We start from the raw sequence: 19600 nt of genomic DNA, 5'->3' as shown, positions 1-19600 counted from the left end.
GCAGTCACAATGGGAAGCTAGATGTGCTCAACCCTATAGGCAACATCACAGTACACTCCCTATTCTGTCGTTCGCCTTTCCCTTTTTGCAAAGGGTATCTTCTTTGAAGTTCGGTCTTTTTATTTATTTATTTAATACAGGAAGAAGAAACTGAGGCTAGGAGGGTATCATGAGATTTGTCCAGGGTTACAAAGCTAGTGATAGAATGAGCCAGGCCTCCTCACCTCTATATCCAGAACCCTCCACAGTCTTCAGGGACCAGCAAGCCTTAAAGCCTCAAAGCCCTCAGTGTGCTAAGCAATACTTGCAACCACTTCGCTGATGACGATCGTCTAGCTACACTAATGATGATGTTGGCTAACATAGGCTTACCCTGATCCAAACACTTTACATGGACTAATGCGTTTTAATCCTCGTGACAACCCGGTGGGGTCGATCCTAAGATCAATCAACCCCATTCGTTCAGATGGAAAAATGCAGGGGACGGGTGTTCATGAACTTGCTCACAGTCATACAGCGATTGAGGGGCAGAGCCAGAAAATAGACTGAGGCAGTCCGGTTCCTGGGCTCTAACACTATTTAATATACACCCACATGGAACTCAGATAAATGGACTTCTCCCTAAATTTTCGGTAGCCTAAAGGTGACAGTTTCCATTCAGTAGCACCTCCTAATGATCCACACAACAGGACTGTGTTTTATTCCACAATATCAGTGTTGCAAAGAGTTCTACTCTCTTAACTGTATCAATTTAACAGCTTTGGGTTCAAACGCTCCGAACGAATGGATGGGATGTATATAGGCCAGGTTAACAGCTCAGTACAATTCCATTAAACCTACAGACGAGTACTTTTAAAATATGTGTTTAAAAGTCTGGCTAAGGGGCGCCTGGGTGGCTCAGTCAGTTAAACGTCTGCCTTTGGACTCAGGTCATGAGCCCAGGGTCCCGGGATCGAGTCCCGCTGCTTCTCCCTCTACCCCTCCCACTCCCCTTGGCTCGTGCTCCCACACGCACTGTCTCAAATAAATAAAATCTTCAAAAAAAATAAAATGCTGGCTAATTAGGGGTGACTGGCTGGCTCCATTGGAGGAACGTGCGACTCTTGATCACAGGTTGTGAGTTTGAGCCCCATTGGTTGGGTGTAGCGCTTACTTAAATAACTAAACTTTAAAAATCACCTAATTTAAAATGAATGAAGAAATAAAGTCTGGCTAATAGTCTTCAAACCTGTAGGTTTTATGTTGGCGCATCAATTAGGCAAAAATTCAGCTTGATAACATGGGTGGATTTATTTAAGATTCGAGTGCAAACTTAAAAACAAGAACAAATCAAGCTTTTCATTAGGAATAAACACAAAAATCGAAGTAACAATCCCATGATCATGCATTTTAACAGAAAGTACAAAATATGAATACATTCTAATTTGTAATTACATTTGAAAATTAAAATATTCCTCTGGAGTTCCAAATACCACACAATCATTAACCTGTTCTCATCCTGTCACCTCAGAGACATTTGTCATGTGCTATCAGGAAAACATAGGCAAGGATTATTATTAATCAGTCTTTATGCCCGAAAGAAACATTACTCTCCTTAACTTCTGACTCTTTGAATCATTCACCTGTATCTCAGTTCTGAAAAGCTATACAATGATACCTCTGCTCTAGGAAAAAAAAAAAAAAAAAAAAGAAAGCAATACGAGTATCAAGGAGGCAAGATACTTTCATGTCAGTAAAGCAAAAGTCACAAGTGTTTGACTTAGAAATGTATAGAATTGTAGTAAATTTTTAAAGTACAACTTCATTTGATGGCTGACATGTCATAACAACAGTGAACAATTTAAACAGGTATAAAAATGTAGGATTAAAATCTTTAGGCTCAAATACTTAAAAAGTCACTATGAATATGGAAAGATCGGTTTATATAACCATGTACTTTTTTTTTTTCCGATGAAAAATCGGGGTAGTGGCATCTCCCTGGTCCCTTAACAATATTTGGATTTTCGCAAAGAATTAGCAGCACCCAACTTTGTTAATTCCATGTTTCTAAAGGACCTATACAACAGATTAGTTGGCAGTGTTCTAGCTTTCAGGAGATGGGAATGGGCAGGCGTGCAAACATTGGAGTATGCATGCATTCACATATTTAAAATCACCATTCCAAATGGGAAAACAATTCACATATTGAAAAAAATCTAAGGAAATCATCCTTGAAGGATCAACAGTGGGCCAGAACAGTAGAAGCTGAATAGTAGTCTACTTGATGACAGTGGTTTTTCACTCTTCAAAGGCAAGTTGGGAAGAATGAGAATACTCACATACATATAACTTCAGAGAGAACTTGCCTCGAATTTGACATTGCAGAACACTGAACAGAAATCTTTACAAAAACCTTCATTCTTGCTTATAACAACACCGGATTATTTTTTCCTTTTCACCACCATATACATAACATTTAAATATTTTCATTATAAATATCTTAGAGCAAAAAGAATGTATTTTGTTGCAGTGGTGGCCCACATCTGTACAAAGCAATGTAAGCAACATATATATATGTATATATATATATATAAAATGATTAAGAAAAAAGTGCAAAGAATAACAGTATTAAGAATTTTTGCTTTTTACAGTAACTATGGTTCAAGTGTGAAAACCTGTCAGATATAGAATCCCAGATTTTAATGAAATATTCAAAAAGAAGCCCACATGCCAAATTACTGCACAAGTATGTCAGTCCCTTACTGTCTTCCCTTTGCCCAAATCGAGCATTTCCAGTTTCTAAACTCTTCCCACAATTAGGAAAATAGTGTTAACAGTGTGTTCTTTCCCTTTCAATTCCCCAAACTCATCCAAGTTAGGTCATCACTCAGAGACTCAAACAAGATATTGGGGAAGTCAGTCATCATAACCCGCTTTGCTCAAATTAAAGCTAAATGAAAGGCTTTCTGAAATAAACTACAGATCAAGAATCAAATCAGCAACAGCAAACAGACCTTCAGTTCCAAGTGTAATTTAATACGAGGACATTTTAAAATCAATCCCTGTTATCAAAGGTAAATTCGGAATCGAAATCCTTTCCCAGGTTCAGTGCTACGCAAGGGTCAGAATTCTAAACACTTAGGATGCCGTCACCTTTCTGAACAAAGAAAATGCTTCCTGTTAAAACTGGATTCACTTTCTATCGTCTTACTCTTGGTCTCAGCCTTTTCTTTTGAACAATTTTTGGCAGTCTTTAAAATGTACTTTACCCTTAATCATTCAAATAATTAGTTACTGATTTTAAGACCTCCAAGTTTTGGTGCTTGCAGTTCAATTTCCCTTTAAAAATATATTACTAAATATTTTTGGTGTGTTTAACGTTGTTGTTATTCAGACTTCGGGCACTGTAATTATTCACAATATTACAATGATTGTATGTCTAAGCTACGCCGACAATTATGAATCCTAAAATGGTTTCCAAGGTACTACTATTTGATTCTATATTATTATGATTGAATTTTGCCTTCAAGATAAATGGTTGGAAGAGATTTTTAAAGCCCTGCAGAACTTCTGCTTTGAGTAGTGTTAATACATATCTTTTTTGTCATGCTTAATATTTTAAGCTTCTTCTGAACTAGGAAGACAATAGACATTGGAAGATGCAAACTGTCGCAAACTACATTCTACTCCAACTCCAATTTATTTTCTTCCACATTAAATATTTTCCTTTAAGAAAACAAGTGTATCCTAAGCTACTTTTTAAAAATGGAATTTTTGCTCTAAAATGAATAACACAGCTAAAGGGAAACAACTTTTCAATTTCAGCGGCACAGAGAACTAGGCAAAACTAAGTTAAAGTAGACTCCACGACGATTTTAATCACTTTTGGTTTTTTGTTTTTTTTTTTTTTTAATTACCGTGTCTTTAGCATGATATGCCTCTTACATTCTAACAGCTCAACAAGGCTTAAAACTCTCGAACTGAAAACCCCCCAGGCCGCCTCCTGCATCCTATTTGCCCCCGTACATTCGCTCAATGTCTTTGAGGTAATGGTTCTTCAGCTCCTTCCTCTTTAGTTTGAAAGCATCAGTGACCAAACCGGTTTCAGGCGTCCATGGCTCTGGACTTAGGCGAACCTTGATTGGAATTTCAAAGCGCTCCAATTTCACTGAAATGAGAAGAGGGGAGAGAGGGAGAGACAGGGGAGAGACAGGGGAGAGACAGGGGAGAGGGAAGGGGCTGGTTAATTAAGGGTACCAGTACCTTACAATTTCAATTTCCTTGCAGTGTTCTCGACGTGTACATTGATTGTTTCAGCTGCATGTAGCTTTAGCCTACACAGTTCTTTTTTGTTTCTGTTTCTGTTTTATCCCACCGTATGTGCAGACACCCTCCTCTTTCGAGTCCTCCTATTTGGCTTGTCGTTCCCTCTGCCTGGGCTGGTCTTCCCTGTGGTAGCCTCATGGCTCACGTCCTTACTCCGTCCGGGTGTCTGCTCAAACGCCTCTCCTCCGAGAAGGCCTTCCAGACCCTTTCTTCAAAATGCTTCTCACCACCCAGCAGGTCACATATTCCTCCATGCAAGCAGGGGTCTTTTGTTCTCTGCCATCAAGAGCCCTCAATAAACGCGTACATATATATTCATTCATTCTGCAGAAAACTACGCCTCTAGGCAACTATTCTTCAGGAGCTTTGTTCGACACTCAAAGAAGAATCAAAAGGGGGATGGTGAATTTCACACCTCAACGGGATAAGGATGGGAGACAGTACGTACTGCATCTGAGTTTAACAACCCAACATGTGCAGAGAGGAAAGAAAGTAAGGCCACAGAATCAATCAATAGAGCACTCCGTAATTTCAAATTCAATTATATTCCCTCAAGCTACTTACTATTAATACAAGCTCATCCTTAAAATCCCGAAGGACCCTTAACAGTAATGTCAATCTACAGATGAGCTTTATTTTGCACGCAATGAGGTGAAGGAGCATGTACCTGCATGTGTGCAATCTACCACTAAACAGCCCAGGTGACTTCAGAAACAGCTGGGTTTCCGTGACAGGCGCCAAAACCTCAAATTCATGGAAGTTTCTGACCTAATACTGGTCTGGAGGTTTAGGAAAGCTTGCTTCGATTACTGAATTTCTCATTAAAATGAGAGAAAAATAGAAAGCTAAGTGTGGAAAAATAATCTCTCAAATCATGTAGAATCAAATAGTAGTCCCTGACCAGGCAGTAAAAAAACATGAAACTTGCTCAAATTCACCACGTCTACTCTGTTGACACATCACAGCTCAGTTATGGGGTCCGAGGGGTCCACAATAAGGCCATCTGCTCCCCAAGGTCACATTTGGTTCTCAAGGAAACACATATTCTCAAGTATAGCTTTGGCTCCAGAACCTTTTATTTCATATTACTTTCCTTATTTACATAGGCCCTATTCATAAAAGTCACTATATTTCATTTTTATTAACTAAATTCCTATTCAAAGGGAGAAAAAGGCTACATGAGAGGTTTCATTTTGGGAACTCCTAAATATTATTGAGTACCACAAGCTTTAGAGAACAATGGGCAATCACCCAGTTTCTTATAAACAGGATACACTGCCAGCAAGTGAGAAAGAGCAGGGGGAAGAATAGTATTTTACATACGGCATTTTATTGGAATTATGTACATTATGAAATATAGCCTGCAGGTGGCAGTAAATGTCGACATTTCAAGCCGTTGGTACTTAGCAAATCACCACAAAACTACTAATTTGTATTCTTCTCTTTTAAATGAGACTTTATTATTGTTTGAGTGAGAGAGAGAGAGCACGCGCACGCGCGTGCCCACCAACAAGTGGGCGGGGGGGAGGGGAGGGGCAGAGAGAGAGAGAGAGAGAGAGAGAGAGAGAGGGAGGGAGAGGGAGAGGGAGAGGGAGAGGGAGAGGGAGAGGGAGAGGGAGAGGGAGAGGGAGAGGGAGAGAGAGCATCTCAAGCAGGCTCCAGGCCTAGCATAGAGCCCAACCTGGGGCTGGATCCCATGACCCTGAGATCATGACCTGAGCCAAATTAAGAGTCTGACGCTTACCTGACTGAGCTCCCCAGGCGCCCCTATTAGTTTGTATTCTTATGATAGATACTACCTATACCTGAAACCATGCCCGTAAGGGTTAATGAGGTTGAAACTAACAGAAAATTTCAAGCTTGTTTTTCAGAGACATGTTTCTCCCTAATCAGCTACTATTTCTTTCCAACCCCACTAACAAATCCACTAGCCCCCTCTGCAGAGGCATAAACTGAAGGTCACGGGTATGGTTCCAGCATATGAACAAGCAAGGCTCTGCATTCCTTCCCCAAGATGAGCCCAAGACCCCATCCAGTTTATACTGGTTCACGGAGCTTGCACCCAGCCCCTCACCTTGTCCTAAGATGACCTCCTGAAGGCAGGAGCCAAATTTGTCTCATTTTAATGTTAAGTCTCTACCCTTAACACAGGATGCAGGTTACAAATGTCTGCTCAAAGTGCATGTTCGATTTAAGAATCGTAAGTTTCCAGTGCCTGGGTGGCATAGTCCGTTTAGCTTCTGACTCCTGGTTTCTGTTCAGGTCATGATCTCAGGGTTGTGAGATCCAGTCCCACCTCCGGCTCCCTGCTCAGCATGGAGTCTGCTTAAGACGCCTCTCCCTCTACCCCTCCCACCCACACACTTGCTCTCAAATAAATAATTTAAAAAAAAGTCATAAATTTCCCTGCCCTTTTCATCAGTATGTATGTAATCCCAACCCCTGTAAATGTAAAAAAAAAAAAAAAAACCAAAACCAAAACACCTTGTCCTCTCCTGAACAGTTAGTAAAAGAACGTGAAACTTGCTCAAATTAACCACTTCTACCTGCTGAAACATTACAGCTCCATTACGGCGAGGTGTCTGTAACTATGAAATCACTATATTGTACCCTAGAAACTAACATAACACTGTATGTTAACTATACTGGCATTAAAATAAGATTGAAAAAATAAAAATAAAAAACAACCTTTGTGGATGTTAGATGCTACTTCTAATTAACTGGTTGTTGTTGTTGTTGTTGTTGTTGTTTGAGTGTTTGTTGTTTCCCTATAAAACTCGGCTGGGTACTGGATTCTCCTGCTCTCCCTGGGTATCTGGCTATGAATCTTCAAACCAAGGCTTCCAACTTTCTCCCAGTCCCTGGACTTGAAATCATTTAAAATGAAAACCGCCCTTTTCCTAAAGCCCTACAAACTGACGCCAGGCTACCTGAAGTGAACTTCAGCAAAACCGCCACAGTAGCTCACCTTTAGACACTCTTCTTGCCTGTTGTTGTGTGGGCTGCTCAGATAGATCCCCAGAGACATCGGAACCACAAGCCAGGAAAATCTGTCTGGGGACCACAACCTGCCCTCCCTCCAGCTACAGGTGCTTCACGCCTGACATCTAGAATCTCACTGGCAGCACTCAAGACTTTGGGTTTATAATTTGCCCCAACCACTAACAGGGGTTTTTCTTTTGTTTCCATAGAAATGCCACTCATTAATTCCTTGATTGCTTGCACAATATAGGCCTAAGCCTGAGAGCCCCCTGCACCACCGCCTCCGGAAACGGGACAGCGGTTTAACTGAACTTCATCTCAAGACTAAGACTGGCGCCTGAGACACAGAGCACACTTCTTCCCTAAGGTCCAGAAGAGCTGAATGAACTCCAGCTACAAGGGAACAGTGCTGACCTGTGGGATGTTTTCCTAAGAAAAATCTTGGTCAAAAGAGAGGTCTTCCCACTTCTTCTAACCAGCCCTGGGGGAGCCATGTCTTGGCAGTTGGAAGATAAATCTACTGATTTAAAAATTTGGTCCCCCTTTCTCTAGTCACAATCCCAAGGAATCCAGTCATTGCACTAACCCCCCTTAAACCTTTTTATCAAACAAAAAGGGAATCAACAGCAGATGGGAGTTAACATGCCTCGTTAGCAGGAGAATAGAATTTGATGTTTGTTGAGAACATTTTACCCTGGTGGGGAATCGGGGCTCATGAACACACGCTGAAGAATCTTTCTATCACCTCACGGGTGTTCACCAACAAAACTGTTCTGGTCACTGTTGCCCACCAAAAAGAAAATAGATTCATTAGCCAAGGTCGTATTTGATCATCACATTGCTCTGGATTATAATATCCTTGTAAAACAGGCTAGGATATGTGCCATTTCTAACCAACTTGCAGTGTTGATAAAATCCTTCTAAGTAAAACTCATTTAGATAAAATCAGAGAGCATGCCACTTGGCTACAGTGAATTTCCCCAGAGGTGTGTAGACAAATTGACTGGTTTATTGGACACTTCCTGGATCCCTGAAGGAATTAGGTCAATGTTACAGGGACTACTAAGATTTGGGTTATTTCTACATTATTTAGATACGTAATAATCAAATATGCTTTCCAATGCTGTTCTGAAACAATCAAAAAAGGAGCTAATATTTTGGTCGTGCCAAATGTCCATTAAGCCAAGTACCAGGGAATTTTCTAACAAAATACAAATTTGCGTCATTACTCAAATCCAGACATGGTGCCCTTTTCCAGCAGGAAGTAGCCAGAGTGGTCACTGTCCCAATTCCTTCAAGATCGAGGAATGACTATAAAGCAAGGGAAAGTGAAACCATGCCCATAAGGTCAATGAGGTTGAAACTAACAGGAAATTTCAAGCTTGTTTTTCAGAGATCTATTTCTCCCGAATCAGCTACTGTTTCTTTCCAGACCCCACTAACGAATCCACTAAGCCCCCTCTGCAGAGGCATAAACTGAAGGTCACAGGTATGGTTCCAGCGTACGAACAAGCAAGGCTCTACACTCCTTCCCTGAGATCAAGGAGCCCAAGACCCCATCCAGTTTATACTGGTTCATGGAGCTGGCTCCTAGCCCCTCACCCTGTCCTAAGATGACCTCCTGAAGGCAGAAGCCAAATCTGTCTCATTGTAATGTTAAGTCTCTACCCCAAAGTGAAATGGGATGTATTATTACATATGTTTGCTCAGTGTGCAAGCTCCATCTGTCTTCATTAAGAGTCATACATTTCCCCGCCCTTTCCCTCAATATGTATGTATTCCTAACCACTATGATTATTTGAGAAAACAAAAAACAAAGGAAAAAACCCCATCCTTTCCCCCTTTGGGGAGGTGGATTTGAGGCTTGCCCTCCTGTCTCCTTGTTTGGCTGCCTCCAAAATAAACCCTCTCTTTGCTGCATACTCCAGGTCTCAGAGATTGACTTTGTTGTGTGATAGCACCCAAAGTTGGGTCTGGTTAAGTACCTCACACTTCTGTTTAAAATATGAAGAGGCCATCTATAAAAGATGCATGATTTCAGGAAGATTTAGCTGAACACAATCAAGACTATTTTATACTTTTTGCATTCAGTCTCTGAAATTGTCATTAGAAGCAAAAGTTTGGCCAGATAAATATTTTGTGGCACGAAAACTAGGATTTATACATTGAAGCTCATGATTATTGTATAGTATCGAAATCATTAATTGTTCGTTATGAGGACCCAGCAGGTCCTAGAATTTTATTCCATTTTTCACCTGATTGTGATCTAGGTTGACTTTCCACATCATTGCTTTTACATAGTGAAATGAAATGTACAATGACAAATTATTTAAGTTGCATTTTCCCCATTAGTACATTCAGAGAGTGATGAAGAATAACAGCCTATTGGCTAAAATACTTTTTGAAATACTACATTAAAAGATTAGGATCTGTATCAAAGAGAATTCTAGTAGCCCAATGACAGTAATATAGAAAGTATGGTATATCAATAATACTGTGACAAAGCCATCTTAAAGAACAAAACATTAAGCCCCTCTTTTTATGGTCATAAAGTAACTTAATTTTGAATCTGATTATGTAATAGAATCCATCTGTTATTTAGAACTTTGTAGTGTCCAGAGTTAACTCTAAGAATGTTCTTCTTGGGGGGCTCCTGGGTGGCTCGGTTGGTTAAGCATCTGCCCTCAGCTCAGGTCACGATCTCAGGTTCCTGGTAAGGAGCCCGGCGTCAGGCTCCCTCTCCTTCTCCCTCTGCCCCTCCCCTTGCTTGTGTGTGCTCTCTCTCTCTCAAATAAATAACTAAAATCTTAAAAAAAGAAAGTTCTTCTTGGGGAAAAATAGTTTTGTAACTTCGACCTGGTAGCTAATATTACAAACTAATAAGTGGAACCTAAATAGTTAATTTAAAAGAATAAGTTATAGTAGCCTAGTTAGGGAAACAGGGGTGCTTGTATATCTCTGATAAAAGCATAAACTAGTCTACAGTTTTTCTGGGGGGCGAGGAAGTTATACGGTAACAGAGTGGAAAAAAGCCTTTAAAATGTACATTTTCTTTGACTCGGAAATTCCATTTCCAGGGATTCATACTAAAAAAATAATTAAGTAAATAATTGAGTATACACGATAGGTGTTATATTTGTTTACAGTGTGTGTGTGTGGGGGGGAGAGGAACTCACCTTAAAAGTCCAACGAAGACTTAAGTGGATACTCATATACTGGAATACTATTTAGTGATTAAAAATGACAATGCAATTCTGTATCTACTGATTTAGATACATGTCGCTGATGCTGTAGATACATGTCACTGACGGGGACAGGTTAGTTATGTATACCAGAAACAATGTAACATCATCCAAAGATAAAGATAACTACGAGAAAGTGGTTTTTTTACTTCCTCCTTTATCATTTTTTTGCGCTAATATTTTACAATAAATATACATAACCTGATCAGGAAAATGATGCTTTCATTTTTTAGGAGGGGAAGCAACAAGGTTAAAACTGGGTAAATAGCTTCCTATTAAACAGGAAGAGTTCACAGTTTCTCTCTGTTCCCTTGGAAAATAATTTAAACAGTTTTAAATAATTTTTAAAATTAAAAACCACAAGGAAACAGCTGAAATGAGAGAAAGAGGACACTGGGTGAGAGTTCAACAAAATTTTGGAAGACCCAAAGCGAACGGACTAGTGGTAACTGATGGAGAGTTGAGGGAGCTAAAAGCTAACTGCCAAAAAACTAAAAAAATAAAAAAATAAAATAAATAAAGACATAAAAGCTAACTGCCAACAGAGGACACCAGTGAGAGACAAGTGGACCTCCTGAGCCCATGCCTCTGAAGACAGAGATGAGGGATACACTGAAAAAAGAGTGCTGGCCCTCAGACTGTTTTCAGAAGACAGTTCTTCTCCCTCATCTCGCCTTCCCCAAGCAGGCCAGCAACAGGTTTACTTTTGAAAGGGTGAACTAGAGAGACTCTGGACTCCAAGGACACTAGGTACGGCAGAAGGAGGGAGTAGAGCTGAAAACAAAAGGATGCTGTGAGGGTAAGAGCCACCCACCCCGCCCCCAACCCCTTTCCAATTTCCTCTTTTTGGGTCCCCGAATAGGCAGTCAGGCTACTATCCTCCAGGCAAGAGACTCAAGGAGTCTTCTTCGCAGAAATGGGATGATTTAAGATACTAACTTTGAATAACCAGTCAGTGAAACCCAGTAAGCTTTCCAAACAGTATTTTAGTGCCTCGTTCTCAAATATGAATGGACAGACAGGGATCCAGAGGTACAGGAGAGGATATGACCAAAGCAAGCAGGAAGTGGGACTTGGAGGAAACGAACAATAACATGAGAAGAATATGTCAGAAAAGGAATCCCTTGAACATCCTCGGGGAGTAAGTGACAACACACTGGGTGCATTCATGAAAGAGCAACAGGATGTTACTAAAAGAGCATGGAGAAAAGAGGAAAGAGCTCTTGAAAATTAAAATTCTGATATTGGAAGTTGGAAATTCAATAGACAGAGAGATGATAAAGTGGAGGGACCCTGCCAGAATGTAAAACAAAAAGGATGAGATAGAAAACAAAAGGGAAAAAAAAGATACTAAAACTAGAGGATGAAAGCAGGAGGTCCAACAGCCATATAAAAGTAGTCCCAGATAAAGACACAAACGCAGAACTTGGGGGAGAAAAACTATAAAAGGAGCGAGCGAGCAAGCAAACAAAAAAAGATAAATGGATATTTCCCATAACTAAAGGGCAGAGATCTATAGATTGAAAGGTCCCACACCAAGTTACTATATGCAATGAAAAACAATAAGAGATCCACACCAGGGCACCTCATCATGAACTATCAGAACAAAGATGGACCATTCCAAACAGAGGCTGACCAGTTAGCTGGGACGTTGTAACATGCAATAAAGAACTAGATAAGTTATTCTACTATATGACATTTATGGATCTTTCCAACATGCAAATATGTATGTATATATTAAAATATAATATATAATGTATATATATATAACATGCATATATACAATTTATATATATATGTAATTTTTTTCAAGATGCAGGTTTTAAAAACTCTGTATTTTATTATGAAAACAAAATAATTAGATAGACATCTCAAAGAGCCTAATGCACAGGACATCATTAAATGACTTCTAGGGACTTCAACAGACAAACAATTTCTTACTTACTGGCATTGGCAGCTTCTCTAATTTCTTTCAGTATTTCAGCTTCCATGGCAGGGTTATTGCAGATATCAACCCAAGATCCTTCCACTCCTTTCTGCTGTGCCAAAAGTGTCAACCTTTTCTGATTAGGAACCACAAAACTAATCACATAGGACTGATCACTAAAAAAATTAGAAAACACAAAATGGAAATTTAAACACTGAGAACAATTATGTTAATGACTGAAACAGTACACATAATTCCAAATACGTATTTCTCTTAAGTGTTACAGTTTCATTAAGAAGTAATAAAACCCAGGGCTTGTGGGTGGCTCAGTCAGTTAAGCATCTGCCTTCAGCTCAGGTCATGATCTCAGGGTCCTAGGATCTGAGCCCCACGTTGGGCTCTCTGCTCAGCAAGAGCCTGCTTCTCCCTCTTCCTGCCGCTCCCCCTGCTTATACTCTCTGTCAAATAAATAAAATCTTTTAAAAAAAGAAGTAATAAAACCCATAGTATTCACATAAAGACAGACATTTAACCAATGGACTAGAACAGAAAGCCCAGAAATAAACCCCTGTACATATGGTCAAATGATCTTCAACAAGGGTGCCATCATCACTCAATGGGGAAAGGACAGTCTCTTCAACAAATGGGTGTTCAGAGAATTGGATATCCATTTGCAAAGGAATGAAGTTGGACCTTTAGCCCATACTACACACAAAAAGTAACTCAAAATGGATCAAGGACCTAAACATGTAAGAGGTAAAATTATATAATGTCTACAAGAAAATCCTGGGGAAAGGATTCATGACACTAGATTTGACAATGCTTTCTCAGACATGACACCAAAAGCAGAGGCAACAAAAGAAAAAAAGTGATAAATGGGAGTACAACAAAAATTTAAAATTTCAACATACCAAAGGACATAGTCAACAGTGTGAAAAGTCAATCTATGGAGCTGTAGAAAATATTGGTTAGATATCTGATAAGAAGTTAATATCCAGAATATATAAAGAACTCCTATAACTCAATAGCAAAAAATAAAACCCAATTAAAAAATGGCCAAAGACCTAAAACTTGTAAAACTCCTAAAACAGTATGGGGTAAGCTCCTTGACATCAGTCTTGAAAATGTGTACTGCTGGATTTTGTACCAAAAACAAAGGCAACGAAAGCAAAAATAAGTAAGTGGCACTATATCAAACTAAAAAGCTCTGCACAACAAAGGAAACCATTAACAAAATGAAAAGGCAACCTACAGGGGTGACTGGGTGGCTCAGTCAGTTGAGCATCTGACTCCTGATTTTGGCTCAGGTCATGATCTCAGGGTCATGGGATCAAGCCCCACATCGAGCCCCACATCGGGTTCCATGCTCAGTGGGGAGTCTGCTTGAGATTCTCTCTTTCCCTCCCCCTCTAAACAAATAAATCAATCTTTTTTTTAAAGATTTTATTTATTTATTTGACAGAGAGAGACACAGCGAGAGAGGGAACACAAGCAGGGAGAGTGGGAGAGGGAGAAGCAGGCCTCCCGCGGAGCAGAGAGCCCGATGTGGGGCCCGATCCCAGGACCCTGGGATCATGACCCGAGCCGAAGGCAGATACTTAACGACTGAGCCACCCAGGCGCCCCTCAAATAAATCAATCTTAAAAAAAAAAAAAAGGAAAGGCAACCTACAGGAAGGGAGAAAATATTTGAAAATCATTTATCTGGTAAGGGGTTAATATCAAAAACTCATGAAGAAGTCCTACAACTCAAGAGACAAAAAATTAAAAAATGGGCAGAGAAAGAGAAAAGACACTTTTTCCATCCAAGTACTAGCCAGGCCCGACCCTGCTTAGCTTCCAAGATCAGACGAGATCGGGCACGTTCAGGGTGGTATGGCCGTAGACAAAAGACATTTTTCCAAAGAAGACATACAAATGGCCAGCAGGCACATGAAAAGGTGCTCAACATCACTCATATATCAGGGAAATAAATGCAAATCAAAACCACAATAAGATATCATCTCACAGCTGTTAGAATGGCTATCATCAAACAGACAAGAGGTAACAAGTGTTGGTGAGGATGTGGAGAGAAGGAACATGGCACGCTGTTGGTGGGAGTGTAAACTGGCGCAGCTGCTACAGAAAACAGTGTGGCTGTCCCTCAAAAAATTAAAAACAGAATTACTGTATGATCTAGCAATTTAATTGCTTGGACAAAGAAATATAAATCCAAAGGATATGAAAAGATATTGAAGGGATATCTGCCTTCCCATGTTCATTGCAGCATTAGTCGCAAAGGCCAAGATGAAACAACCTGTGTTCATCAATGGAAGTGTCATTCAGCTATGAGAAAGAAACTTCTGCCATCTGTGACAACATGGATGAACCCTGAGGGCATTACACTAAGTGAAATAAACCAGACAGAGAAAGACAAATACTGCATGGTATCACTTACATGTGGAATCTTAAAAAAAAAAAAAAAAGTCAAACTCATAGAAACAGAATAGAAAAGTGGTTGCTAGGGGCTGGGGGAAACAGGAACAGGTTGGTAAAAGGTACAAACTTTCAGCTAGAAGATAAATAGGGTTTGAGGGTCTAATGTAAAACATGGTGACTACAGTGGATAACACTATATTGTATAACTGAAAAGAGGAGAGAACAAATTTTTAATGAGCAAAGGACTTGACATTTCTCTAGCAGTCATACACAAATAGCCAACAAGTATATGAAAAAATGCTCCATATCACTAATCACTAGCGGGGAGATATCCCTTCACACCCATTATGATGACTCCTACCAAAAAACAGAGACAAATGTTGGTGAGGATGTAGAGAAATGTGAACGCTTGTGCAGTGTTGGTAGGAATGTAAAAATGGTGGCGGTGCTGCTGTGGTAAACAGTATGGCGGTTCCTCAAAATATAAATATAGAACTACCATAAGACCTGGCAATCCCACGTCTGGATATATATCCAAAAGAGCTGAAAGTAGGATCTTGAAGAAATATCTGTATAACCATGTTCATAGCAGTAGTATTCACAACAGTCAAGACGTAGAAGCCACAAAAGTTGTCCATTGATGGATGAATAGATACACAAAATATGGTCTGTATACCCAATGGAACATTTTTTTAAAGACTTTATTCATTTGAGAAAGATGAAAGAGGGAAAGAGAGAGAGAGCAAGCATAAGCCGAGGGAGGGGCAGAGGAAGAGGGAGAAGCAGACTCCCTCCTGAGCAGGGAGCCCAACACGGGGCTCAATTCCAGGACCCTGAGATCATGACCTGAGCCAAAGGCAGACTTGTAACCAACTGAGCCACCCAGGTGCCCCCATCCAGTGGAACATTACTCTGCCTGAAAAAGGAAGGGAAATTCTGACACCTGCTACAATATATAGATGAGACCTGAGGACATTATGCTGAGTGAAGGAAGCCAGTCACAAAAAGACAAATACTGTATGATTCTACTTATATGAGGTATCTAGACTAGTCAAATTCACAGAAGCAGGAAGGAGAATGGTGGGGGCCAGGGACTGGGGCCAGGGAAAATGGGGAGTTGTTTAATAGCTAGAGAGTTTTGATTTTGCAAGAGAAAAAGTTCCGGAGACTGACTGCAGAATGATGTGAATATACATAACACTAGTCAACTATACACTGAGAAATCGTTAAGATGGTAACTTTCATGTTCTGTGGGTTTTTTTTTTTTATACTTACATTTTTAAAGGGTGTGATTAAGCCCCTAAAAAGAAACCCTATTACCACATAAAGGAAATGGTCCAATCTCGAAGGTTTTTGATTTAGAAAACTTGTACTAGCTGTGTGAACTTCTTAGGAAAATTAATCAACAACTTAGTTGTTAAGGGTGTTAAATGAAGTAAGTTTTGTGGCACAGCTAAGTATTAAGCAAGACGTAGTAGGTGTCGAAGAATTAGTTAAAATGTCTCAATCATCTCGAATGATCTTCAAGCTGGTTAACTTTCAGAAACGTGTAATACTCCCCAGTGCTGATGAAATGTTGGTGTTTCCCTTATGATTATAGATGATCAAAATGATTTCCAGTTGTCCTTTTACTGTAAGGACAAGGAAGCACAAATGCAACTTTTAAAATTACCTTTTGGCAAACGCACAGATGTTGTCTATAAGTGGACAGTTCTTGAGTGCTGCTTCTACTTTCCCCAGAGATACATATTCTCCTGCTTGTAATTTCACCAGATCTTTCTTACGATCTGTAAGATGAAGAATAAGGAATGTTAAGTCACCCACAGTCCACCTTCTTAAGGTATGCACAGCCCTGATTTTCTTTCACTCTCACTGCCTTCATCTTGATTGACCAAGAGACTTCTTCGAAAATCTTCTTATATATAATGCTCGCCCATACACGTCAGTTAAAAAGAAAACACCATGCTGAAGAGGTACTGGCTAAAATGCTAGACCCCATACAGAATGCTTCGGTATCTTGTTATAATCTTAACAGGATCTCAGAGCATTCGATTTGAATGGTAGCTCTGCCCATTACAAGCCACGTGAGCCTGGGCATGTCGGCTGACCTCTCCGACCCTTAATTTTTTCAAAGATACTGATACGAGCATGCAGCACAACGTCCGGCATAGGGAACGTGGTTAATAAATGTGAATCCCCCATTTTCCATATTTGACTTCATCTTGTTAAAATGACAGTGCTCCTGGCACAGGATGGCCTGGCTTGAGTATCACCAGGTGCCTTACAACATTCGTACGCATGCCGGCTTGCCTACCTCTAGCCTGGGAACCCACTCTACATCCCCACAGAAACCACTTTTGATTCCAGTGCAAATAAGGATTAAGAAAAAAAAGCAGGGGAGGGAGGGGGTTGGTTCTAGATTGAGCCATGCTCACTGGGGGTTTCCCCAGCAGAGCTAACTTCTAGATGAAGAACCACTTTTCCCAGGAAATCTCTAACTACATTCAGGGACAGATTTAATGGATCACCAGAGATATGACTGAGGAAATTTTATGGCTTGAAAAGGACCTGACTGGGACCCTACAGACTGGTCCTTCCCAGCTAGTTAGGCAAATTTTCATTTTAGGTTCTGTCTGCTTAAAGTGAATAGCATAAGGGCTCTCTTGGAGTTAAAAGTCTCTTTCAGTAGGCTCACTGAGGGCAGTGTCAAACCAACTGACATTCTCAGAAGAATGGATTGCTGTTGAGGATTTGTAATTTTCTAAGGTTCGAGGCTAGCTGGGGCTATATAAATAGTAATAATGTAATTATTGTAAAGTAATGTGTCCACACTGCTTCCTGAGTGCGGAGGTAAATGGGGAGGGATTCTATTCTGTGGTATTCTATGATATTCTAGGTAGGGTATGTTACAGAAGATGGTCATATAGGACCATGTGTAGTTGACCAAAAAAATACCTCTTTGAGCAATCTTTGTTTTCTCCCAAAAAGAGAATACACTGACCTATAATCTGTAAACATCCATCAGGATGAAATTCTCCAATGTCACCAGTGCAAAACCACCTTTGGCCATTTTCATCCACAGAATAATCCTCTGCCGTTTTCTCTTCATTTTTAAAATATCCCATGGAGATATTCTGCCCACCAATTACAATTTCGCCTCTGGGGTTTGGCTTGTCATGAACTGTATAACCACCTGAAAGTCATTAAATGAAATTAGTTACTGTTCTAACACAGAATGTACTTGTATTCATTCTTAAAACTCCTATACTAATATGTTTCTGTGGGTCAAATGTTACATCACTTTATGGGAGAATATTAGTTTATATTTATTCACATTGATGTGAGGATCATGAGTCACTATAATTTCAGAAGTACCAAAGAAGGCTCAGTGATAATCACCAACCACCAACTATGTCCAACTTTCCCAATGACCAAAATATTTCACACTTAGAAATGGGCTTCATAGAGCTCTGTTAAGACTAAAGTACCCGCAAGAAACGGAACATTTGAAGGTGTTACAAGTAAATTACTAATATGCTGATATCCATGCATTTCCGATTTTTTTCTAAAGAGGTTTTGTTTTTTGTTTTTAAATTTTATTTAAATTTTTTATTATTATGTTATGTTAATACATCATCAGTATTTGATGTAGTGTTCCATGATTCATTGTTTGCGTATAACACCCAGTGCTCCATGCAGAACGTGCCCTCTTTAATACCCATCACCAGGCTAACCCATCCTCCCACACGCCTCCCCTCTAGAACCTTCAGTTTGTTTTTCAGAGTCCATCATCTCTAAATTTTTGTTAGTAACATACAGTGCAGTATTGGTTTCAGGAGCAGAATTTTGTGATTCATCACTTACACACAATGCCCAGTGCTCATCACAAGTGCCCTCTTTAATACCCATCACCCAACTAGCCCATCCCCCACCCACTTCCCTCCATCAACCCTGTTTGTTCTCTATCGTTAAGAGTCTCTTTTGGTTTGTTTCTCTCTCTCCTTTTTTTTTTTAAGATTTTATTTATTTTAGACAAAGAGCGAGAGAGAGAGCACGAGCGTGGTGGGGGAGGAGGGAGAAGCAGGCTCCCCACTGAGCAGGGAGCCCCGCATGGGGCTTGATCCCAGGACCCTGGGGTCATGACCTGAGCTGGAGGCAGACGCTTAACTGACTGAGCCACCCAGGCACCTCCCTCTCTCTCTTAAGGTTTTAATACAAGAGAGCAGGTAGGAAGTGCCTACCAAAGGCAACACCACTAAGTGAGAGAGAAAGGGAGGTTAGGAGAAACAGGAAGGAAACTTTATTTTCTTAACTTGGCCTATGACCAGTAATGACTTCAAAAGTTAGAACACTGAAATAACTGGCAATAACTAAAATATCTTACCACTACTCATCTATTTATTGTTGAAAAAATCTTGCTTTAAGGGAAACAGACAAAAATCTGAATTCATAACCTGAGATGTTGATTGGATTTTATGTCCTAAAAGAATTAAAGCTGCTCTTAAAATTTTTAACCTAGTCAGTATTTGAATTGGACGAAACCCACTGTACGTAAAACATTAACATCATTCCTATTTCAGAAAGCAAAGTTTCCTTCGTAGCAAGGAAAACTCCAAATACATTTGCAAAAATGGACCTACTCCCCCAAATGGACATTAAGGCACAAGACCAGAAAATCAGAAAATAAAAATTAGAGGCAAAATTCGCCTTACCAAGTTGTAGTGATA

General features: G+C 40.0%; 1 protein-coding gene across 4 annotated transcripts in view; it reads right to left on the bottom strand.

The window, feature by feature from the left end:
- Window positions 1-1265: 1265 nt before the first annotated feature.
- ACSL4 (acyl-CoA synthetase long chain family member 4) overlaps window positions 1266-19600 on the bottom strand; it is an 80944-nt gene continuing 62609 nt past the window's right edge. For all 4 annotated transcript variants that reach the window (XM_028089714.2, XM_088028689.1, XM_028089715.2 and 1 more), the window contains 4 exons: window positions 17875-18066; window positions 16546-16660; window positions 12475-12632; window positions 1266-4147 (listed from right to left, as the gene is read on the bottom strand). In XM_028089714.2, coding sequence (XP_027945515.1) covers window positions 3990-4147; window positions 12475-12632; window positions 16546-16660; window positions 17875-18066 — 623 coding nt within the window. In that variant the 3' untranslated portion in view covers window positions 1266-3989. The remainder of the gene's footprint in view (window positions 4148-12474; window positions 12633-16545; window positions 16661-17874; window positions 18067-19600) is intronic.

This window comes from Eumetopias jubatus, unplaced genomic scaffold (assembly GCF_037043125.1).
Source record: "Eumetopias jubatus isolate StellerSeaLion01/CBP00866 unplaced genomic scaffold, mEumJub1_p1.0 scaffold_11, whole genome shotgun sequence".
NCBI classification, from domain to species: domain Eukaryota; kingdom Metazoa; phylum Chordata; class Mammalia; order Carnivora; family Otariidae; genus Eumetopias; species Eumetopias jubatus.
The sequence above is the reverse complement of the archived record's forward strand: the minus strand, read 5'-3'. Positions and strand labels throughout refer to the sequence as shown.